The following is a 26,527-nucleotide window of genomic DNA, read 5'->3' on the forward strand; positions in this document are numbered from 1 at the left end:
TAACTAAACAAATTCCTGGATGTGCTCCAGTTATATGACACCCTTCTAATCCTATCAATGGCTTACATCCTATTTGAAACCCTTCCATGACAGGTATCAAGCAAATGAACATCCTTTGAAAAATTGGTGGTGGTCATTCTATGTTGTCACACATACATATTGCCATACTCCCCTCACCGTACTTCTTAATGGCACCAACATAGTCTCAAACAACCTTATATTGCTCCACCCCATTACCATACAATATTAACTATGCTCTAGCCATATCATACAACAATTTGTAATAACCACGGAACACTCTTGTCTTCCTCAACACTCTCTCACCAAAACTCTTTGTGAGTTGCCAATCTTAGCCACTTCTCCAATCCTCAAGGTATCAGTTCTATAGGTGTGCTTGAGCCTCATTCTTGTGATCACAAATGTATCTTCCAACCTTTTCTTTTTCCTAAAACTTTGAAGTCACAAAGTACTTCTCCACAAGTACAAGCCTGCTTCTTAGATCTTTTAGGATCCTAAGGGCACTTGCACCTTTGCTTACAATAAGTGGTGACTACTTTCTTTCCATTATGAAGATAGTAGTAATAATACTTGTTCTCAACAGCATGCTGCCTAAGTGCTTTTCTAAAGATCTCAATGCAAACCTTAAACCCAATTTCAGCCTAATTGGATGGTTAAAATCAGTTTCTACATTGAATACATGACAATTCTCCACCTCATCATTTGATCCATCTAGGTTACCAGGTTCTTCTGAATCATATTCAAGCTCTGAATCCAAATTTAACCCACCCTTAAGGTCTTATTAAGCCTCGCAACACTCTTAGTTAGTCTTGCTGAAACTTCAGCTGATTGCCCTAGTGAAGAGTTAACTCCTTAAAGTATTTCCTCCTTCAGATCCATAGTAAACAAATCTTCATCCACCTGTTCCTCTAAATCTTCTTCTTGCAATGAAGCATCAGACTCACTCCCTTCATCTACTTCTGCTCTGATTTCATAGTTAGGATTAGAACACTTCCCTTTCCCCTTAGCCTTACTCTTGCCCTTCCCTTTATCCTTACTATTGCACTTTCCTTTTCCCTTAGTATCTATATGCTTCCTCTTCTTTGAAGCAAATCTAGGGATGGTAACCTTTTTCCCAGAGGGTGAAGCCAACTGCATTACTTCACTACCTGTTGGCTCTACAATAGCTGAAACTACCACTTGCTGCTGATGCCTTCTCACTGCATCTAACCCTTTTAAGTACTCAGTCTAAGTAATCACAACGGATTCTTCTAGGTGTGATAAGAAACTTCAATAAGTTTGTGATAAGAAACTTCAAAGTGAAGTGAAGTTTGGGGAGTATAAGTTATGGTGCATGAGGTTTGGGAAGAATCTTACTACAGGGAGGAAGGTGATGACAGAAGACAGTGACGTGGAAGAGCTTTTAAAAATTATAGACTAGGAATACACGGTAACTTTATATGTGGTGTTTGAAGTAGACACTTAGGATAAGTTAAATGTGGGGCCTCTAGAATCCAATTCAATATCGATAGGTGGTTGAGAAAAAGCCAATATAAATGAAAAATCCTTGTCATCACCAGCCAAACAACCTTCTTCGAAAAACCTACTAAAAACCAATCACCCAACCTATCAATCAAAGAAGAAAAGGATCTAGCCTCAGCAAACCCTAAATTCAAGCGTCCTAGACATGATTTCAGGCCAAAATGTCAATTAGAAGAAAACTTATACCTGACTCCTCTAATTCTCACCAAGTGTTCTAGTGCATATTTTGTATGAGGTGTTCAAGCATGTTGTATGACTAAATGTTTATTGATGAAAGCATGCAATATGCGAAATATTATATGTGAGTTATCAAGATTGTATGATTGAACACCGAACTTAATTTTTTGCAAAAAAACTGTATTATATTGTTATGGGAAGGGTTTTCTATTGGTAGTCAAGCTTGTTTTCTTGTAGGATCCCTAAACCCATACCTTGTGAGTTTCCATGATGAGAATTTTGAGGAATGTTAAGGATTTTGAGAGTTCAATTGCTTATGTTAGGATTGTTCGCTTTAATGTTCTTATTTGAGATGTATTTTGGAAGAAATTTTAGGATGCACATCATCACATGGGTGTGAGTATTGTGTTTTGGTATAGTTGTTGTTGTGACACCTTGTCTAGTTATTAAAAATGAGTACTTGGGTTTTGTGCACTTGTGTACGGAGACACAAAGGTATGAGAATTAAGAGATTGATACTAATGATTAAAGAGCTTGTAATTAGGAGAAATTGTGATTCTATACCCATTCGAGGAATATGTCTTGTCTTTGAACACGAGTTTGAATTGGAATCAAAATTGAACAAGAGCCCAAGAGTGGTGAGCATAGGAATTGATTAGAGATGAGTAATGATGAAAGTTATTATATAAGCCGAGGGATACTCAATTCAAATCAATTGAAGTTTGACATTGTAAGCTTAGTGTCTTATCATTTCTTCTGAATAAAGTTATTTTTTATTTTGGGATGGAGAATTAAGCATATATATTTTAATATATGATCGGAGTCTTGAGAAATCATTATTTTGTTGAAATATTAAAGACTTTTGTTTTGTTGAACCTTGAGAACATTTTCCTATGTTCAACCTTGAGAATATTGACATATTATTTAGGAGTTATGAGTATTTATTCTTTAACCTTGGTAATGAGAATGACTATTTTACTTCAAAGAGTCATAGCAATGCTACCACTTTGGAGAGTTCTTCAATTTATTCACCTACTCTTTTAGAGTTGTTCAACAACCTTATGATTTCTATTGTATTTCCAAGAGCTACTTATTCCTTTCTCTCCTTTAATTTTTGAGTAGCAATTCATGGGGATATTTTTATTTTTGATTGTTTGTTTAATTATATGAACTATGGTTGTTTATCAATCATGATTTTATGCATTTGAATTATTGGGAATGAGGACAAAAATATTTTACCTCAAACCTTAATTCGAATTAAATAACAATTGTTTCTTGATTAAAGTTTATTGGTAGGTGTTAGTTGATTAGAATAATAGGAAGCTAAGTGTTTCAACCAAACCTATATAGCAACCAGTTTTATCATCAGGGAAGTATGGTGACAAGAAACAATTCCAGTGATGGAAATGATTTAAGCAAGGTAGTAAGGCAAACTTGATAGATTGCCAAGGATAATATAACCACCAATAATCTCGTAGTGGAAAAGGGTGTAGCAAGATAGTGTTAAAAAATGAAAACCACCTAAACACCAGAGGGAGATCAACTCCCACGGTTTATAAGGGTTGAGTTAAAGAGCTATGCAAGTTGTTTAAAGGAAAAATGTGTCTTGAGAATTTGAGAGTGAATGAAAGTTTGTATGGTAAGTACTAGAGAGAGTTGATTTTATCATGTCAATGGGAACGAACAAGTTGTGAATACACCCATTCGTATTTGAGGGACATTTGAGATAGCAAACCCGAAATAAGTTATACCAGTCTTTCATGCAGAGAGAAGGACAATATCATGAAGTTTAAGTGGAAATTAAAATATTGCTTGTTTTAGAGTAGTGCTCCAAGTTGTTAAGATCTCTAGGTATTCAAGAAAATGATGTTGCTTTAAATTTGAAGGAATGAGTTAAAGGATGGCGAACTATGAGTTTCAATGGTGGTTGTCAAGACATTAAGTTTTTGGGAGTTTAATTGAATTGTATTAAGAATAATCAATTCATGTATTCATTGAAAAGAAGGTGAGACTAAGGATAAAGATAAAGAGTCACAACAAGAAAGAAGGTAGGTGAAAGGCCAAGAAGATAGCTAAAGAAGCTTTAAAGGAATATTTTGGAAATGAGAAGAAGTATGAAGGTTGCTTGAGTAACTCTTGAAAATTAAGGAAATTTGAACTATGAAGACACGATATACTTGAAAGTATCGAGAATATTGAACTATGGATATGAAAATGTCATAAAAGAGTAGAATTTATGACAAGATTTATGAATTTGATTGAGATGTGTTGATATAATTTGAGTAAGAATTGTTTATGAGGTGATTGAAGTTGAGAATATTTATGGGTCACGAGATTTATTCAAGGGATGCTAGAAAAAAGATTATGGATTGATTAGAGTAGAAATGTAAATAAGAGAAGTATAAGTAAAGGATATAAATGTTAAGTGAAGTTGGAAGATACTATTGAAGTCATTGAAAGAAGGTTACATCGCCTTTGCGAGCGCATGTAATTGTTAAAGAGGAAGGAGGAAAGTGTCTGTAAAGTGCCTATGGGGGATTGATCAACATGACAATGAAGAATAATTATCTTTGATTTAATGCGACGATTCGTTTGATCAAATAAAAAGAGCAAATATAATTTCGAGGTTAGACTTAAGGATAGGAACTACGAAGAAAGAATATTCGAAAGAGGACATTTCAAAATTGGCATTTATGACGAGATTTGGATGATTTGAGTTTTCATTTTTGGCTTTTGGGATAATGAATCACCTATAATTTCTATAGACTTATAGCATCCAGTGTTTATGGACTTATAGAACCCAATGTTTTCAGTGAAGGTATTTTGGTGAATTCGAAATATGGAAGTGAAGGGCAATGAGAACACATGTAATGTAGTTTGCTGATGTTAGGATAGAAGCGAATGCACCCAAGATTTTCCTAAGAGTGAGTTGTGATAGAAGAAAGGACCATTTTGGGAGACCTTGTGGTAAAGTATAGAGGTAACTGTTGGTGTAGCAAATATAGAAGCGGTGAATTATGGACTATGTGATAAATAAATTGTTGTTTGAGGTTTTTTAAGTTGGACAATAGTGTAGAAGATTTTTGATGGATTTGAAAGGATCATTGACAAGTGAATGCCCTGGCGGAGAATAATAGAAAGTTCATGAGGAGTAATAAGTGTGAAATAATTTTGTATTGAAACATGCATATTCGAGTGAAGTTTAAATTTTGAAGTAGACACTCACACATAAGGATTTGAATATGTAACAAGAAATGATTGGAGGTGATAAAGGACCATGGATGGGACATTCAGTATCATTGAAAGGAGAGTAGTGTATTGGATGGATACATTGGTAATAATGATAAAGTTAATGGGGAATAAGGAAATTAACCTCCTCGAAAGTGCTGGAAAAAAAAGTAAAGAAAATGTTAGGGTAACTAGAGTATGAGACCAACAATATTCGAGGAAATGAAGAAAAATCAAGAAGAGAATGTGAATTGGGTCGAATTCGTAAGAGGATGTGTTATTTTAATATTCATGGAGATAAAAGCTTGAATATACTTTGTAAAAGTAAGAAGTCTAAAGGAAATATAATGGAAGGAAAGTGAAATACACACTGGAAAGGACAAGTTGTAAAAGGATTTGATAAAGGTGTATTGATGGTTTACAGTGATTGTTTCATTTAGATTGTGGTGGATAAATTGCCTAAGTCCACGATGTTTAAAACTGATGAAGGAAACTTGGGGGATGGAGCAACTTGCGAAGGCTAACATCAAATTCGCTGTGAGACTACATGGAGTTCCTAAGAATATCATATTAGATAGAGATTTCTAGTTTCTTTCAAGATCCTAGAAGGTATACATGAGAACTTTGGTAATACATTGAGGGCGATAACAACATCCACCAAGTAATAAATGGACAAACATAAGGAATATTTGACTTTGGAGGTCATGTAGAGAGCATGTGTATTCAATTTCAAAAAGGATGTAAAGATAGCATTAGAGTGAAAACAAACACAAGATCACCATACAAGCTACCATTGTCATGGAAAAATTTTAAGTTTTTGCATAGACATAGCCATGAAAGTTCACTATGTCAAGGAATATAAGTGAGATGATCGTTTAAAGAACTAAAACATAAAGTGATGTAAGTGAAAAGTATTCACGAATGGATTTGAGTGGTGCTAGTTAAACAAGGGACAAGTGTTATTGAAAGTGTAACCCATAAAACAAAGGATAAATTTTGAAAATAATAAAGAGGATAGTCCAAAGTATATAATAATGCAAGTTTGCGTAAAATTGGTAAAGTGGCGAATAACTTAGCCTTATCATTGGACCTTGGTAAGGTATAAGACATTTTTCATAAGTCATTGTCAAAGAACATTAACTAAATGTATTAGTTGCAAAGGAAACTATTGAGTTGAAAGCTAGACATAATCAAGGTTTTGGATAGCAAAGTGCTTCATACTTTTACTAAAGGATTGGTAAAAGATAGTGTAATTATTATAGTATGATGAATTAAGGATTAACAATATTATTGGTACTCGCAATAAGGAATGATATTAAGAAATATTATGATTTTACCAAGGATGCAATGAGAAAAAGAACAACATAACTCTAAGTTTGAGTTAAGTGGAGTTACGGGGGCGTAACTCGTTTTCTTTAAGGGGGGGTAGAGTGTGATATAATTACACGCTTTTCCCTTAATGTTGTCATTTTAAGTTCTTTTTCGATCAGTTTCACACTGATTTTGTTATTTAGTTGATTGTCTTACACACTAGGATATGTAAGTTTATTGCCAAAGTTGATTCTTACACTAATGTTAGTGTGAGTTTGTTAGATAGTCTAATAGTTTACACATTATTTTGTGTAAGTTTGTTAGTAAATTTATTATCTTACACACTAGTTTGTGAATAGATGAGGTAGAAAGTAAGTATCACAAAAGTACAACAACTAAAAATATTCAGGAAATTTTAAGAAATTACAAGCACTTATTTGTTTTCAAGCGAGCTTTTTCTTGTTTTCGTACCTAAGTTTCGGGGACAAAACTTCTTTTAAGGGGGTAGACTGTAATACCCCGTATTTTAATGTATTTTATATATTATTTATTTAATTATAAAATATATTTTGGGTCAAACTATTTTAATTATTGGATTATAAATAAAGCAAGTTTTATATTTGGGTCAATAAGTATTTAATCCAAATTCAGCTTTTTTTCTTAATAAACCAATTCATCCTACTTTTTTATTTGGGTTAACTATTTTATCATGTAAGTCCATGACTTTATAAAGCCTAAACCTACTCTAATTACTCTACACTATATAAATCTACTAAATCCCTAAAATTCCCCACACAAAAAGTCAAATGGTCAAAGTGGATTGCACCATGGGTTCCAACTTCCAAGTGCTGCACTTCCACACCCCACGCTGCTGCAGCCGCCGGGAACGGCCGGTCGGCCACCTACTAGCGACCCCAGCCGGCCACGGGCTTCCCCTCTCCTCTTCCTTCTCTTCTTTTTTTCTCTTTCCTCTTTATTTCTTGCGTGAGACCACTTCACATGGTGCTCGGGTCTGCGTGGCTGCTCTTCCACCCATCGGAAATCGGCGCCGACACCCCTCACCACCGTCGTCATCATCATCATCACACCTTTCTGATCTCTCTCCTCGTTTGGTTTAATTTCTTTAATTTGTATAATTATATATATTAGTAGTGGTTTTGGATTTTTATTATTGAAACTTATTTAATTAGTATCAAATCATGTTTTTAATGATTCAAAACTAATTTTTAGATTATAATTGGTTTTAAAATTTCAGATTTTGGGTTATGGTTCATACATTGGGGTTTTAATTCATCTAGGATGTGATTTTAGGGTTCTATGATAAATTGAATTGGGGTTTTTAATGTGTTTTATGTTTCCAATTATTATTGGGCATAAATTGTATAATGTAATGGAGTTTTAAAGAGGTTTTTGATTAGTTTTAGTGTTGGAAATCGAGCCTAGTGTTGGTTTTGATGATTTTATAAAAAAGGGTTTAATTACCCATTAAAAGAGAAGTTATTTAGGGGGTTTTAAATAATTTTCAGATTATTATTAGTTGTTTAAAGTGAATTTTAGTTGCTGTGTATATAAGGAGAAGTAATATAGTGTTATTGTCTCTTTATGTAAGAGACTTGGTTTCAGAATTTATTGTAGTGTATTCGGCTTTTTTAAGGGCTTATTGATATGTCCATTTTATATAGTGTTTTACCCCCGTCCCTTGGTCGTTATTAGTAGTGTTTTTGGCTCTTTTGGGCCACTTTTATTACTAATTTGTGTGTTCTAGTGTTTTCGTAGTTTTAGTTGTATTTTACAGGAAATTGCACTCTTGGAGCATTTTCCCGGGCTTTATGGATCAACTACGGAAGCTAGAAGGACACGACCACTTTTGGAGCCCGGGATCGGTGAGAGCCGGTGATTAAGGGCTCGGTAATTGGGATCCCGAGGCATTTGGATCAAGTATCCAAGACCCGAGAGGAAATCCGGATTGGGCCGAGAAATCTAGCCCAATCGAAGTCCAAGCCTCAAAGGGGAGCAAGGACCCGATCGGGCAACCTCTAGCCCGATCGGGCGCGGCAAGACCTTAGTGCTGTATATGCTAAGGCGCGCCCGATCGTGCGAACATCTAGCACGATCGGGCGATGCTGCTTGGGAAGAACGCGAAGAAAAAGGCGCGCCCGATCGGGCGGCCCTTCGCCCGATCGGGCGCGCGTTTTTTAGAAGACCTGATTAAGTTTAGTTTTAATTCTTGTTTTAGAAAACGTTTAAGTACGATTTTGTACGGAAATTTTAGATTACCTTTTTTCTTAGACTTTCTCTCTCTACTTAGTATTTTTCTCTCTCTTAAATTCTCTCTCAACTTTTGTTCTTAATTCTTCCTTTAATTCCAGATTTCTTTTTGGTAACAATTTCTTCCCTTTTAATTTCAGTTGTTTTATTTGCTTTCTTGATTATGCTTTTATTTATTTATTTGATTAGTTTAGCCATGATGATTTGTGAGTAATTTAATTTCTAGGGTTTATGGGGATCTAATAAATGATATGAAGGGGTAATTTTGTGATTGTTAATTATCAATGCTTGGTTGATTTCCTATTGATTGTTTTAATGCTATGCAATTAGGTTTGACCAGATTTAATTGTATGAGTCTAGCAATATTAATTCGAGATTCGACATATGAGAATTGATATTTAGGCTTAGTTTCAATAGGCGGAATAATTTATAAATGGTTAAGTCGAGATTCGACAAATGAGATTTAATACCGGTAAATTAACTCTGTGCTTATAATACGTAGTGAAAGCCCTTTATAATCTGATTAACCAATGCTTGATGATTGCTTATTATGATTTGCCCTGGAATATTGTTTGTTAGTGAACTTATGCCCTAGGCCTTTAATATTTGATTTTCTCCCTACTTTATTCCTTTCGACTTTATTCTCCGTAGTTTAGATTTTATTCATAAAAATATTGGTTACTTAGATAATTTATATTATAATAATTAATTAGTAGTAAAAAGACTTGTTTCCCTGTGGAGTTCGACCCTACTTCCCTATCTACTTTAGTTAGAGGATTTAGGTAATTATTTTTGATTAGGGGATACGACTTTACCCTGTCACTTATTTGAGGTACGTACGCGTACTCATAAATTTATTAAGCGTGTAGAAACATGCTAGGATTTACTTAATTGATTCCAAGTTAGTGTCATGCTAGGAATTGATTGGAATGGTTGAATTGAAATGAGATTTTGTGATTTGAATTGGATTGATCGGATTGAGAATGGTTTTGGTGAATTATTTGTGAAGCATGATTGTTTGAAATAAAATATTTATTGGAATGGGTGATATTGAAATATTGTCATTGAACCATATTTTTATTATTGGCACGTTTGAAGGTTTATTTAATTAAACAAAATGTTTAATTTGGTTTGGAATATTGAAAAGGAATTTTATTATGGTTCACATAATTTTTATTGATGCTATAAGCATGAGGAAAGAGATATTTAAGTGTCTTTGTACAAGATGAATAAATTATATTTTGGTGCCTTAGTGCACTTAATGTGTTACTAACACCGAGGGATAGGATTTGTGGCGCATTATGCGTTTAAGGTGTCTTTGACACCGAGGTAGATTTAAAAACGGTTCAACATTAAATATTATGTGGTTACTAATTATTCAAGAATTAAATTGGTATGTTTGATTGTTTGATTAATTATTATGAACGATTATGGTTTGAGAGTCGTCACCAAGTCTAACAATATGTAAATAACGTAAAGTGAAAGAGATTACGCACCAAAACTCTTGGAACGTATATACCTTGAGTATGAACATATGGGGGGATCGGAGTTATGGGGTTTTATATTTAACCATAACTTCTACTGGGGGTACAGGACGCTGTACTTTCCATTTTATTATGCGCAGGAATTTTGCGACTTACGAATGGTTCTTTTATACTGGCACGTTTAGCTCCCGTGTTAGTACCCGCTTATTAGGGCAAGTTAGGGGGGAAAACCGTTCGATGCGTAATCAAGCTAAATAAATAAATTAGTTATTTATTGGATGGCCATGTCGTATGTTGTGTGTTTGTAAACAGGTGCAACAAGGTAAGTTGTGTGATGATAAGGTGAAAGCATGTTAAAGTGTTCTATTTACGCTTATGTACTTAGCATTGATGATTGTGTGTTTGCATGTTTGTTTGGTCTTGTCTTTACTTTGGCCCTACGATGACTCATTTCTAATGGTGAGTAGTGGGGATAAGTAGAGAGGAGCTTTTCAGGTGATGAATCATATTCATGATGGGCATGAGTGAAGAGCGAAGAGAGAAGCATGCTTAGTTTCCATAAGACTATGATGTGATTCATCTCTTTATTTATTATATTATATTATGCTTTTGAGACAAACGCAAAAGTTTTAAGTTTTATTTGGTTTTACTAAGGGCCTACAATGGTTACAAGTTGTAGGTTGACTTCGTTTGACTTTGGTTTGACTTTACTTTCGTCGGGTTGACTTTCTAAGTTAACTTGTTTTGAATGTTTTTAAAGACAGTCTTCCGCTGTGTGTCTTTGATAATTGCTTTAGCCGTTTTCGCGGTGGCGGTAATATCTTATATTTTCCTATTTTGAGTTTTAAAAAGAGCAAAACAGGTATTTTAAAGGAAAGGAATTTCTAGGTGTTACATAGAGTTCCTTGATAAAATCGATGTCTTATGGATGGACTTAAAGTTTTCCGCCATATCATGAGGGCTGCATGTCATTCACGAACAATATGGAGCGTGCTTTCTTCCGACGCACCTACACAGATTAAACACTTAGGGTCATTAGTTAGCCTACGCTTGAAACGATTTAGATTTCCCAAAATGTGATCATGGCATGGCAAGCTAGCCATAAAAAGGCTCTAAAGCACTGCTAAACTGAAGTGTTCCAACTACCAAATCACATCCCAACACTCTTCATCTAAAGTATCGGTTTCATTCTTCATTATGCTCAAAATAAACTTAATTGTAAACTTGCCATATTCAACATTCTTCCAATAAACCAAGTCGCCAATGTTCAGATCAACACGCATCTCATAACTCTATATTTTCTTGAGCACTGTTTGATCCACGTAGGGAAAATATATTCCATCTCCAACCAAATCCCTCTTCCGACATTTCCTCAACGGTTACACTTGGAAGCTCCATAGGAAAGGGTTGTGTAGACATCTACTTTTGGTCACCTATCCCGACCGGAATTGGTGCGATGATAAATAATTCCATCTTTATGCCGGATTAGAGTAAGGAATGTCAATGCACTATTGATTGAAGCCTAAAAACATGAAATGAACTAGCTTGACTTAAAACGAAATGAATCAAAACTCAATAAGACTAAGCCCGATCAGAAATTAGGCCTAATCTAATTAAACCTAATTTCGAATGGATGTATGATGCCTAGGTTAAAATCTAGATATGTCGCAGGAAATTCCGCATGTAGTTCAAACCAACTCCCAACCATCCTCACCCATCTTGTAACCACCATCTCACCACCACCAAAATCTAAAACTGAATCCACCCAACTTGGATCCACATTGCGAAGCTACTTCGCTCCCGCCACCGCTCCTTTTTCCTCCCATATTTCACCATTTTTGCTTTAGATCTAAGTTTTCCAAGCCCAATATCAAATTATCTTTTCTAGGGTTATAATTTCAAGGAGGGTGACAACATTAACAAGGCAAGAGAAGGTTGCGGCGTTTTGAACAAGAGGAAGGAGAAAATGTTGGCAGCTCAAACGAGGAGTAGGGCAACAACTCTAACGAGGAGGGACGGTGAATTTGATGAAAAGGAGAGACAACAAATTGCTCTGGATGGTGGTGGTGTGGTAGTTGCGAGAAAAGAGGGAAGAGGGAGAAAAATGGTGGTGGCGAGAGGGAGGAGAGAGAAAATGTGGTGGTGGATGTGGTTGTGAGGGAGGAGAGAGATTGTGGGTTAGGACTGTAATAATGGATGAAATAATTAAGGTTAATTAGTTACATATTATTTAATTTGTGTAGTGATAACATATTTTAAAATTTGTGTAGTGAAGTTAATTTGTGTAATGAAGTTAATTAAGCAAGGGTATGTTGCATTGGTATTTTCATACAAAAAAATTTACTAAAAAAATAGTTATAGTTATAGGTGTAACATCCGTTTTTGGAAAATGTTATGTTGCATAATCGGAAACGGAGGAAGTATACAAATTTTAAAAAAAAATGATAAATATCAACTTGAATTTTTCAAAATAATTCAACTTTGACTCCATCCACTCTATATGAGAAACAAATATATTATTGGCTAAAAAAATAAAATAAAATAAAAATAAATAACTACAAGTATATTATGACTTAACCGGTTGTTTGTCGATAATATAGCTAAGCAAGCTAGGTATCAAAATGATTTTTAAATTTTTTTTTTTTAATCTTTTATTCACAATTTAAATAAGCTTCAAGTTTTAAAAAAAATGTAAATAAGCTTCAAAATATGAAATATTATAGATATATATATACTCCCTGCTTATTTGTAAGTGCCTCAATTTGAGAAACTTTGAACAATGATTATATGTTTGTAATCATCAACAAATGTAAATTACAAACATTTGATATTACTAGGGTGGCTAACGCGCACGATGCACGCGCCATGCTAGCAATATTCGAGAATTTCTTTCAATTTGGCCTTACGTCATAATTTAAGTTGTTGGCAGCATTAATGAGAGATAATAAGTAAACAATATTTTTAGGGGTATAAATATCCGCACACTATTTTTCAGAATTTTGAAAAAAGATTTGATTAACATTGATGGGGGCAATTAAATAAACATACATTTTAGAGGGTATAATTGTCCAAACACCATTTAAAACAGTTATCTCATACTTTTTAAAAGGTAGGGAAAAAAATATATAGATTGAGATAATTTTATAAAGTACACACTCAAGAGTGTGTTCAATTTCACAAATTCTTATATGTGGCTAGCCACATGGTGTGGCCATTTCACATAATCACATATAATAAGACAATTAATTAGGTAATAAGGGTCACGATAATGAGCAAATATGGTTACCTTAAAGTATATGTAGGTCACTTAAAAAAGAAAAATGGATTACTCTGTTTAATAAGTGGAATTATTCTTTTATTTTTAAAACAAAAGAATAGGGGTTACTCGAATGAACAAAAAGGGTTACTTATTTCTAAATTACTTGTTTTTACTAGTATAATAAATTTGGGTTACTTTTATGGAGAACATGGGGTTACTCTCATGAAAAAATAAGGTTACTGTAGGCGTCGTTCGAAGCGCGCCTACGTAAAAGCATGTGTGAATATGCTTGGCACTCATAGGAAGTGGGAATTGACATTACGATTAGGGACACGATTAGGGACAAGGAAAGTAGGGAGCCGCCAACAAGTTTTTGAGGAACTTGTAAACCGTTCACGAATCATTATAAGGAAACCACGAAAAGGGACAACGATAGGCAACAACAATTGACCCGTAAAGGTTACACCCCATTCATAATCCATGAGATTACTAACTCCATATGGTTCGGAACCACGAAAGGAGGATCGGGGAGGTACGAAATGAGTCATGGAGTCACATTCGACGGTATTGGCCTCTACTCGATTCTTATTGTGAAAAGTATTCCTGTAATCTAAAAGGCATACAAACAAAATATTCAATTCGCTCCAAACTATTATTATTCTAAATTTGTTGAATATTAATGCAACACATAATTCTAAAATATTCGTGATCACTTGATTAAATAACAAGATCAAGGGAACCTAAACCGATTGTCCAAATTATCTTATTAGGCGTGATTTTCAATCACATATTCCCTTTAACATGCAATATGGTGATCATAAATAATAATAGAATAAACATTAATATTGGAAGCAATTCAACAATAATATCGTTAGTCAAATCAAATAATAATAAACCTAATCGTGATATTAGCAATATTAAAATAAAATAAGTAATTAAATTAATTAATTACTCACATTCCGCGCTTCCTTGAATTTCTACATCATGAATAAATTGTTAGTAACTTCAATAAATAATAAATTAAATGGAAATTAATTTAGATAAAAAGTAGAGTTGATTTGGTCCAAACCCTCAGTTATTTCTACCTTTCACGCCTTGGTTTAAGGACAAAACCTCGGGTCAAGTATGGACTCCTTGGAGTGCTTAAAGGAAGTATTATGGAAGAATATGGAAGTTAGCAATTAGGTTAAAGAGGGAGAAGAGAATGATTTTTTATGTAGGGAGAGAGAGAATGATTTTTTGGTGCCCCGCAATGCGGAAAGGAGGGGAGTATTTATAGGGAAAATGAGAAGAGGGAACACACAAAACCCTAAAAAGATAAAACCATAAATTTGGGGCGTCGTGACACGCAAGAAGTTGGCATGACATGCCTGCTGGCATGACACGGGAAAATGTGGAGCGACGCGGGGAAATAACAGTCCCTAAAATGATTAAACGCGTTTCAGCTTTTACGCGGAGAAAACCCAGGAAATTCTCGTGTCACTGCAGGTGCACCGTGACACGGCAAAATATGGAGTGACGCGGGACTTTTTTTGCGTCCAAGTTCATAAGTGCGTGAGAAAAGGAACGCGGAAAAAACACGGGAAAGCACCGTGACACGTGAAGCATACCGTGTTACAGTACCTACGTTGTGCCACGTCATCAGGCGCCGTGACACGCCAATTTAGCTTTATGCGCGGTAATTCCAGTTTTTTAACACCTTTTTAAAACTACGATAACTTTTGATCCGTAAATCGGAATAAGACATATAATATATCATTAGAAATATTATCACGTCTACTTTCCAACACAATTAGAATTAGGTCAAAATAATTTGTAGATTTTATGATATGACCATTTTAGTGAAAGGGTGTCGGTTTTGGGCCGAGTTTAGTGTTTTGCTCATATCTTCTTCGTTTTAAATCGGAATTGGGCTTATGATATACCGTTGGAAATCTTATTGAAAGGCCTATCCAACCAAAAAATAATTGGATGAAAATTATAGGGCCACAAAATCAGGTTCTCTCAGTTTTGTGATGTGGATACGAAAAGAGGAGAATATGTTATAGTGTGGGGAAATGGGCTAAGAATTGAGTTGGTTTATGAAATGTATTGGATAGAAATATGGATTTAAGCACTCCCAAGATTAAATACTCAACCCGACCAATAATGGCTGTGAAAGGTTGTTCATTATCGGGTTTGGTTTTGGGGAGACATTTTCGGGTGTCTACAGTTACTCATACATAGATAGAAATGAAGATTACTCTTACAAACTAATGTGGATACACCGTGCGGCTAGCCACATACAAGACTTATCCGTTTAATTTTATGTATAAAACTAAAACATTGATCCAAGTGTTGTTTAATTGTATAGGCAAAATCCAAATGTATTGGAGCACTTAAAATTATATTATAGAGCAATTGAGGGAATATAATTATAATTTTTTTTTTATAAGTGCATTACTTTGATTTTTGCAATATACATAAAGTGTAATAGCTTTGACTAATTGAGTATCATTGATAATGATAAATGTGATTTTTATTATGTAGAGGTTGGATTAGACGGTGTATGTTTTCATAATATTTATTTTATCTTTTTTTTTTTTAGAAATGAATGAACTTGAAAGATACTACTCCAATTGTCAAAGTATTGCATTGACTTATGTGGTGGTCAAAGTGATACACTCTTAAAAAAAATAGAGGGAGTATATGTTATTCAATGTTATTGAAATTTTTAACTTTAAAAATAATTGTGCATAACACGGAACCTAAGCTAGTTATTGTATTATTTTATTACCACTCTAAGTGGGCGACTAATGACGTTACTCTTAAAATGGGAAACCAATATTAATGACTTTACTCTTATAATTAGGGGTAGCAATGGATCGAAGGTGGGTTGAGTGATGCTTCATTTGCCTCCATCTACCAGCGATCCATTTGTCACCCGATCCTTTTATCTCCTAATTTACCTCCATCTACGTCCGATCAACCCATTATCCATGGATGAATCTGGTGGATCAGGTGCTAAATCAGGTAAAATAAACTATTTAAATACAATCTTACACTTGCATAATTAAAATCAAGATTTAAAAAATCCTTAATATCCTAACATTGCAAATAACCATTAAATTATTTAATAATAATATACTTAGAGCATCTCCAATGGTTTACTAGAAGGACCTGCTTGCAAATTTAGAAAGTATTAAAGCAGTAGCTTAATCATTGGAGCAATAATTGCAAACCTGCTTTGTTGAGCAACACTGCTTGAAAAAAATAGAAGCAATTTTTTTTTTTTTAAAAGTAATAAAATTAGTTACAATCAATTGGATAATTACTATGTGTCTATGTGTGGGTGACGGTTTGGCATGCAAATGCTGGAAAATTGGAGTAGAAGATATATGCTGCTTTGGGGTCATCACTATCTTTCTTAACATTTTAATGTTTTTTTTTTCAAAATCAAATTCTTTTTTTTTTTATTAAATCAAAAAAAAAAATGTTTACTAAAGCGTAAAGAGCTTATTTTCATTCAAAAAAAAAAAAAAAAAAAACAATCACAATCTTGTATATATATTAAGCAAAATTATTATATTATCCAAAAATTTTATCAGCCATCAAACATAAACAGAAATAATAATAAAAAAAATAAACAAATGTTTGATATGACAAGTTACAAAGTGATGTAGCCAACTAATGGAGAACTTTGTAGCTTAAAACCATTGTAGTTTAAAAATCTGATGTGGCAAAGCAAGCTACAATACCTTGTAGTTTGCCATTGGAGATACTCTTAACAAGTTGATGGATGAGTTGGATGATAGATCAGATGACGGGTCGGATTTAGTGCACTTTCACTCATGGACATAGTTTTTCCCATGAGGAGAATTACGTGGAAAAAAGGGTAATTTAGGTTCACATTCATGGGCAATAAAAAAAATGACCATAATAAATTGGACAAATGCCCATAACAATGGCAAATGGAAAAGCTACAATAATGGTGGTCAATCCATGTTAAATTAAAAAAAATAAAAATAAAAATAAAAAACAAAGGTTAAAATTTAAACAAAGAGTACTCGCTGACAGGGATCGTCAGCGCGACCAGTTATGAGCTGCCACGTGTCCCTGTCAGTCACCAAGTTTGATTACTAATAATTTTTTACCGTTTACAATTTTGCATGAGAATTTTGACTAATTTACCTAAAAAAAAAATTGGGAACGGTTATATTTCTTTTTGCTCGATAAATAGACACAAATTTTCAGTCATTTTTTCCTAGTAAAAAAAACACATTACTCTATTAAATTTCGATTTATCGATATTTATTTCTCAAGTTATTAATAATATCCTCAGTAAATGGATCCTAATTTTCCTAATTATTCACAATATTTAGGAAATTTTGTAGATTTAGATTCAGCCTTCATTAATCACCATTCTTTTCAACAATTTTTACAAAAAAATGAGAAGTACTTCTATTAAAAATCCTCCCTAAGAAATTTCTCCAATAACAAAACAATCTTTTGATAACTATGAACAATCTCCTCATGGTAACCAGGCAAGCAATTCTGAGTTTTGGTGAAGACGAAGAAAATATTCCTGAGATCCCGCAGTACCCTCCGGAACCGTTGACGCAACCGTCGCCGATGAATTAACAACAACAACCCTCTCGTATTTGGTATGTAGCAAAAGGTGAAGCACTAATTGCTAGCTACTTGGAGAATTGCATCGATAAATTAATTGAATCAAACTAGAAAACATCATTTTGTGGCTAAAGGTTTCTAAATTGTATGATTTGGATCAAGCTCAAAAGCCACATATCCTGCCACCAACGGCCAAAATGTTGGAAAACTGTTGGAGATGAATTGCTCCAGATATTGGTTTGTGGGGAAGTTATTATAAAGAAGCTGGTAAACTTAGGAGTGAGCACAACGAGGATGACCGAATGCAAAATGCACATAAGATATTCTATAACTCTGTATGTCCCAAGCCTAGGAACTTCTTATGTGAGCATGGTTGGAGGATGGTCACCAATTAGAACCAAAGTGGAGGCCGAAACTTCAGTGGGCACTATATAAAGAACAAAGGAAGACAATGCAATTTAAAGGAGATGTAGATGATATTCAACAGGACAATAGTGGAAGTGGGAAGAGACCTAGAGTTAGAGCTGTCAAAATCTGACCCGACCCGAAGAATAGGTGAAAACAGTGACATGGAACCTGAACCGAACAAACCCAAAATTAATTGATAACTGAATAGACCTGATACTGTATGACCTGAACCCGAACCTGTAATCAACTTGATATTAACCAAAAACCGATTTGACCCGACTTGAATATGATCTGAACCCGATTAGTACTCGACTTGCTTAGAACCTGAAATCGATTACAACCTGTCATAACTTGTTATCAACCCAAATGGATATTGACCGACAACCGATTTGGCCCGACCTGATAACCCAACCTGACAATGATCTAAACCCAAAATAACACTCAACTTGATTAAGTTTTAAATAATAAACACCTAACATAAACTACTACTTACCTAAATCATAGTTACCTAGTGACCCCTAATTGATTAGATATTACAGTTTTGCTCTTAGATTGGAAGCGCTATTCCATCATCTTAAATCTTTAATTAAGGGAAAGTGTACATTAATAAATCATTCTAGTTCAATTTTCAATGAACCAAAACAAATAAAGAGTTTAATTTCTAATAATACAGTATGATTAAATAAAATTAGAACGATAATGCTCAAATTTAAAACACTATTATAAGTCAATGGATACTCATTTATATTTTGTTTGTTCTTATAAATGAAGTCATAACAATATATATGATAAATTTAAACGAAAAGGAGAAAAGTATCAAGATAATTATGAATATCAACACGATGTTGGCAAAATATGGAATAACAACCCAAAAGACACCCTCTGATTAGAGGTACATCACCAATAAAAACATAGAAGTCCAAATAACGTCAAATGTTAAGCACGACATCCTCGATCAACATGCCATCACCCGTTCATCAGATCCTATTTATGAAAAAAATTTAAAGAAAAATAAGATGTAGAAAAAAAATTATTTAAAAAAATTAGCTAAAATAAATAGAAATCTTTACTTACCATAATTAGGAAGAAAATAAAGTTTCGATACTAACTTCATTACCTTCAGCCTCTTCTTCTTCATCATAACCATCTAACCAATTTTTAGAAGTAATCAAAACCTCAACATGCGGTGCTAAAAGACAATTTCTCCACTTATTCAAGATTCGACCACCCATACTAAAAGATGATTCGGAAGCAACTGAGGTAATGGGAATGGCTAATATATCTCTTGCCATTCGGGCGAGGATAGGAAAGGAAACTGATTGTTCTTTCCAATAATTGAGTATATCAAAATCTTCATTTGGAACTCTAGGCCTTAGTGGCAAATTCATGTATGAATCAATTTCAGATGCATTACCGCCGATTCTATGCTTAGCGACATTTTCATCAAAATGCTATAAAAATGATAATTAAAATTAGTTTTTAAAGGAACGTAATAATGTAATTTAAAATTTAAAATATAAAAAAATACCTCATAAATATTGCTGATCTTAAATGGTGCACGAAATGCAAGAGGCTGAAGCGATGTTGATGTACTTTGTAAGGATGATGACGAACATGGAGTAGCAAATTTAGCATAGCAATTATACAATGTAACAAATTTCAAATAAATTGCTTGTGCCTTACTTCCAGACCCATCAATACCATCATCAACATATAATATACCATACAAGGTCTTCACAAAATCAAACTTGTGACGAGGGTCCAACATTACAGCAAAAGACAAAATCATGGAATAATCGGTCCAATACTTTTCAAATTTCTTGTGCATCTTCATTGCCATTTCCCTTATCTTAAGATTGTCATGAATATGTGCATAAACTAAAAGCTTCTCAATACTAACAATATTGGCAAAATAATGGTTAGCAGTAGGGTAATCTGAACCAGAAAAGAGTTTAGTAATCTCATAAAACGGCTCAAGAAAGTCGCATATTGATTGTATGGACTGCCAATCACTTAATGAAATATCGAACTCGAAATTATGCTCTCTGGTAACAAACAAGCTCAAAGGGGTTTTAGCTGACAACACTCTTTGAAGCATTAAATAGGTAGAATTCCATCTGGTAGGTGTATCCGTTCTTAACTTCGACTTAAAAAAAGAATTAGATGCTACAACACATTGCTGAAATTTAATTTTCCTTCCTTCAGAGTATGAAATATACTTCACAAGCTCACGAAGTTTGATCACAGATTCATCAATAACACTCAAACCTTCTTTCACAATTAAATTCAAAATGTGTGCCAAACATCTAATATGAAAGTACTTACCATCCATTGGCAAAGAAGTGAGAGCACCTAAATCATTCCGAAGCTTATCAACCATAGCATTCATACTACTGGCATTATCGACTGTGATTGTAAAAATATTTTTGTCAATACCCCATTCTCTAAGCAAAGATTGCACAAGCTCATAAATGTCATAGCCATTGTGGGGCGGAGGAAAATGGCAAAAATTTAGAACTTTTGATTGCAATTTCCAAGTATTATCCACGAAATGGGCAGTAAGAGTAAAATATGCATTTACCGTACATGCTTGCCACAAATCACAAGTTAAGCAAACTCTAGAGGTCAATGCTCCTAATATGTCAGATAATTGTTTCTTTAAGCTACCATACTCTGACACGCAAATTTTGGTCATGGTGTTTCTAGAAACCGTCCTTACATCAGGGTTTAGATAAGAAAGCAATTTTCTATGTCTTTCATGCTCAACCATACTCAATGCATATCCATGACCTAGTATAGCTTCAGCAAATAATTTACAAAAGACTTTATGATCATAAACTTGTTTGGCACGAACATCAATACTATTTTCTTTCAAGTAATTTATATAAGATTCACAACCAAGGTAGTGCCTTTTAGCATTAGAGGTACCAACACGACTCTCATACTTATATGTTTGTATTTTGCAATACTTACATTGCACAAACAAACCTTCTTCCGTTTTAAAGAAGTTGTAATGATTCCAAACTGGTGAAGTACGCTTGCCCTCTTTATTAGATTCTGATTTCTTTCTTTTCAGGGAAGGTTGAGAGTTTTTGTTACCTTCTGCTTGATTGTTAATACAACAAGATGTTTCGTCTTCATTGTCGAGCTCTGCAAAAACAAATATTCATATTAAAAAGAAACAAAACACTTAATTAATATAATTTGAAATATAATGAACCATTATATCATTACCTCTCTCATTTGCATTATCAAGAATTTGCTCTTCATAGTCCATTATAGCATGAAATTAGAAGGGAAAAAAAAAGTTCAACCTACAAACAAAAATACAATACAACATTAGACAATTTTGTTCATTCCGGCATACCCAAAATTAAAGAACCACAATCTGGCGGTCACATCTATACTTAGTATTATATGAGTAAGACTATATGCATTAGCATAATTGTTATTTTACATACTTATTCAATACGAGTAATACTTTTTAAATCTGTCTTACTAATTATCGATTGGTGTACTATCCTATGAATAACAACTTCAAAATTTTAATACTTTGCATAACAAAGAAAGAAATAAAAACAAACTAAGGATAGTCCTAAACTAATGAACACGTTGATTCTATAAGATGTAAAATTAAGACACCTCATGGGATAACTAATGACAAAAAATTAACCATGTGTTCATACTATTTAATAATTGAATAAACTGCATGCACCAAAAAGAAAACTCTAATAGTAAGCAACGCTAGTTAACTCAAATTTATTCAACCAACAAAAACTACCCATGTTGGCAGGAAAGGGAATTTTGCTGCTCATACTTTAACCTCAATTAAGTAAAAATTATGTAGAATAGCGTGTGTGGCTTGAAGAAGCACCCAGCCACCCACTGATGTAAACGCTGCTCTTGCAGCTGATATTGCTTTGGCTCAATAATATTTCAAGCTTTTTTCGTCAAAAAATAAAAAACAAAACAAAAACAAAATACCCAAATACTCTGTAAACTTTCAATACTCTGTATTTCTTAGATCTATCAATTTTTTTATTAATTTTTTATTTTTATGTCAATTTTTTTTACTTTTTTACGGTAATTACAAACCCCACTTTTGCTGATATAGTAATATCGATGAACATTGCATATGAATAAATTGATGATCAATCCCTTAACTTACCCAACTCACTTGATACATGCAAAATTCATATGGACAACTGATTTAGTGGAATTTGACATATTGATAATTCATCAAACACATACTCAGATTCACAATTAAATTAAGAAATTTAACAAAAAAAAAAAAAACTAAATTTAACAAGCACAATAAGCACAAATAGATAAATTAGAGAAGAAACAATGAAACTCTTACCAAGAATTGGAAGAACCACGACTTGAAGCTTGAAGGAGGCGCTTAATTGGAGTGGAGCTTGAAGTACAGTAGAAATCCAATGAAAAAATTGACATTAGTTTTAGGTTTTACTGGGAGACTGGATTTAATATTTTAGCGGTGCTTTTAGGAGTAATTAGTATTGATTTGGCGCCAAGCCCAATTCCCCTCAAGGCCTCAAGTCTAACCAATTAATTAAGCGCCAAACTAAATTATTTTATGCTTAATTTATTTCACTTTTTTTCACTTAAAATTAATTAATTATAAAGCTCTTTTTTGCTTATAGATTTTCTTACATATGAAAATCAGAAAATATATACTTGTAATAATGAATGAAAAATATATATTCTCTATCTTAAAAAATAATTGCAACAATTTGATCTCAACCAAATTTTGTCATGCATTATTGTAGACACCCATTTGTGTCTCCCCAAAACCAAACCCAGTGATGAGTACCTTTCACGTCGAATCATAATCGAATGAAACGAAAGTGTGAAAAGGTCTAGTGTTGCGGAAAGTTTTAATTTCTTTTCTCTTCTCTCTGTTTTTGAAAACTTATTTTAATAAAACAGTCAATCCAGTTTGGTTGGTCCATGATATGGGTCCAATAGTAGTGTAGTTGGATGGGGCTTGCAAAGACCTTTCCAACGATATATTATAAGCCCAATTCCGATGAATATTGAGGAAATTATGGCCAAATTACCAAACTGGGCCCGGTTTGAGCTTTATGTACGGCCCAATGATCTTGGGGAGGGCCTAATATGATTTATCATTCCTAATGCAATTAGGAATGGTTTCAGTCTTCTAGAATCTTCTAGAAGGTTCTTTTCATTCCTAATTCAATTAGCATTGATAAGTTGACTTTGTTGACTTTTCAGAGTTTCAATCAAAATCAAATAGCATTTTCGAAGAAATTATTTTATTTTATCCTCCAGTACGGTAAACTTATCGGATTTTCGAAAACGCGTTAAAATCAAGCTTGGCGTCCAACCCCGGGCCTTGGCGCCTGGAACCAGGCCTGGCGCCTGGCGCTAAGGCTGGTGCCTGGCGCCAGCTAGCCAGGGTTGGCGCCAGCTCTGTTTCCTGAGCGTCAGACTCTGTTTTGTTAATTTATCTTTTTTGGCTGATTTTCTCTATAAATATCGTATTAAAAACTCCGTTTTCATTCACCAATCATCACCAATCAATCATCATCTACATCTATCATTCACCATTCATTCACCAATTCTCCTCATTCACATGTTTTCCTCAACAATTAGTTTTAATTAGTATTCTTTCATTGATCTCCCTCATTCATCTCTCTCTTTCTCTTTTCTAAACTTTGGTTTTTTAATACAAAATTCCGCATTCGCAAGATCTAGAAACACCTAGCCAGATTCGAAGTTGCCTTCGCTCTAGACGTGAAAGGTTTAATTTCTGAGGGTTTGGTCCCAAATCTCTCTTTCAATTATTTAATTTGATTGTTTGTTTATTATTTTCCCTGAAGTTACTAACGTGTGTATTTTGTAATTAGAAAGAGGTATGAGGCATCAAAGTAAGTACTTTAATGGTTTTAATTGATTTATGATGTAGAAATCATGTTTACATTGTTATTATGATATTCCTAGTATCATGTCTAGGGTATTTTTAATATTAAATATGATTCCTGCGATGCCTTTTATTCTCTTCCTAATATTTATGATTGTTAGTATCATGTTAGGGATGAAGATTTGATTTTTATTGCTTAGTGACATGCTAGGGTTTGTTATTAATCTTGTTAGTATCATGCCTAGGATCTTGCTATTTCTATTATGCTTTAACATGATTTATGATTATTTTATAATTGTTTTGATTATGATCATAATTTTATTATTGCTATAATGATTAATATAATTTATGATGATTATGATTATTATGGTTATAATATTATTATCATGATTATTATTTTAATTATGATTATGTTTATTTATTATGTTGCTTGATATTTATTTTTATTGCTTGATCACACCTTTTATGCATGTTTAAAGGGAATTTGGTATTTGTAATCACGCTTAATAAGATATTAATAATCTTGTTAGGGTTAATTTGATTATAATTCAAGTGATCGCCAATAATAGTTTATTTGTGCATTAATATTCAACCAACATAGATTAAACAGGTTTAGGGTTAATCCTATTGATTGCATGTTAATTAGAAAGCGCACATGAATACGATCAGAATAAAGTAGAGGCCTATTATTAGGGCAGGTTCAATCTCTTTTAGGTTGGATTTGTACCTTCATCCCCGAACCCTTATTTGGTTCTAGACCTTATGAAGTTGACGATCTCTTGGATCGTTAAGGGGTGTAACCTTCAACTCGTGAACGTTTTACAAGTTCCTAAAAAACTTGTTGGCGACTCTTTTGCTCTATCTTCTTCCCTTTTGGACGCCACCGTACTTTAGTGTATGATCACAGTGGGGTTCAAGCTAGTGGGATTTTAAAGGCTTGAAATTATTCCCTACAGTTTTTGGCGACTCCACTGGGGAGGATTTCTATTTTAATTCCTGAATTTGTTTCGGCAATGATTTAGAATGAGTGGATGAGACTCGAAAAGTTCTAAGTATTTCATGTGCATAATTTTGATTAACATTTTTGTCATATGAATAAAAAGGATCTCATTGGAAAGACCATCCGTAATGAGTCAAAAACATAGGATTTTACACGTAGGAAATTTGAGGAATGTCTTTCACAACTAGGACTGAAATAACACCGCGCGAAACTGGAAGATTTTATCGAGGACAGAAAGCTGCTGAGGCATGTGGGAAGTAGCGTCAGGGGCCAGAGCTTGGTGCCACACTTTTAGCCGTAGCGCCAGACGCCAGTATTGGCGCCAGGCGCTACAGTTAAAAGTTGGCGCCAGTCTCTGATTGCTGGCGCCAATTTCCCCCAATACCGAGCCTGAAATATGCGTTCCAATTTCGACCGGTTCTTCGTATTGTTTGCTCGATCCTACTTCCTGATTGAATTTTTTCTCACTTTTCTGAAACCCATATGTGTTCTACATATGTACATAACCCTCTGGGAATTCATGCTCCATCTACCCGATTGAACGCTCCGTGCAACAAAGGGTACATCCGAGATGTTGAATTCACCAAAACATGGAAGCAAGTTTTTTCTAAAGCTTGCGGTGTCCCATCCACTCGCGCCAACCCTTCACGGTTAGGCTTCCGCGCGGTGCATCCGGACAATTAACCATGGACCCTCTTTGACTAAACCATATCTCGAACTTTAGAGAACTAGAGCCATGGTTAGGTTGCGAACGCATTGCATCATATTGTGCCTACTTGACTAATTGTGCATTATTTGTTGTGCATATATATTCTATGTTTCTCTTAACCGTTTGTTGACTTGTGTTGAAATTAAATAAATTAATGACTTAAAGAACTTTGCCTAATTAATTAATTAATTAATTATTTAATTTGAGTCAATAAAGTCTAATTTTTCTTTAATCGGAATTGACCTAGTACGACTTTAGGCATACCCTAGTTGACTAATAACACCGAAAACAGTCCTAGACCGAAGCTCCACTATTGGCGCCAAGGTCAAAGCTGTAGCGCCACACTATGGTGTGTAGCGCCTGACGACAGCTATGTTGTCTGGCGCCAACCTCCACAATGTGACGCCAGTCCTGTCGCTTGGCCGACAATTCGGATTATTTGTCGAGTCATCACCCAAGGTCTAATTAATCAATTTTCTGTTTAATTCGGTTAGTTTTGCTGTCAATAATGTTTATTTGAATCAATGATCGAGTTTAAGCACTAAGTCCCATGGTCTTACACAAGAGTCCAAGCATGTCACTTACACTCAATGCACACACCAATACACATACTTTGACCATGTTTAAGAGA

The 26,527-nt window shown here is 34.1% G+C and overlaps 1 protein-coding gene across 1 annotated transcript; it reads right to left on the reverse strand.

Moving 5' to 3' along the window:
• Positions 1–870: 870 nt before the first annotated feature.
• On the reverse strand, positions 871–21,559 carry LOC145557477 (zinc finger BED domain-containing protein RICESLEEPER 2-like). Its single transcript, XM_081618656.1, has 4 exons — positions 21,517–21,559; positions 19,811–21,432; positions 19,392–19,733; positions 871–1,245 (listed from the first exon to the last, which is right to left on the reverse strand). Exons 1-4 carry the CDS (start codon positions 21,557–21,559, stop codon positions 871–873), a joined length of 2,382 nt encoding a protein of 793 aa, XP_081474782.1.
• Between the last annotated feature and the right edge of the window lie 4,968 nt (positions 21,560–26,527).

Source organism: Chenopodium album, chromosome 9, assembly GCF_948465745.1.
Source record: "Chenopodium album chromosome 9, dcCheAlbu1.1, whole genome shotgun sequence".
In the NCBI taxonomy this organism is placed as follows: Eukaryota; Viridiplantae; Streptophyta; class Magnoliopsida; order Caryophyllales; family Amaranthaceae; genus Chenopodium; species Chenopodium album.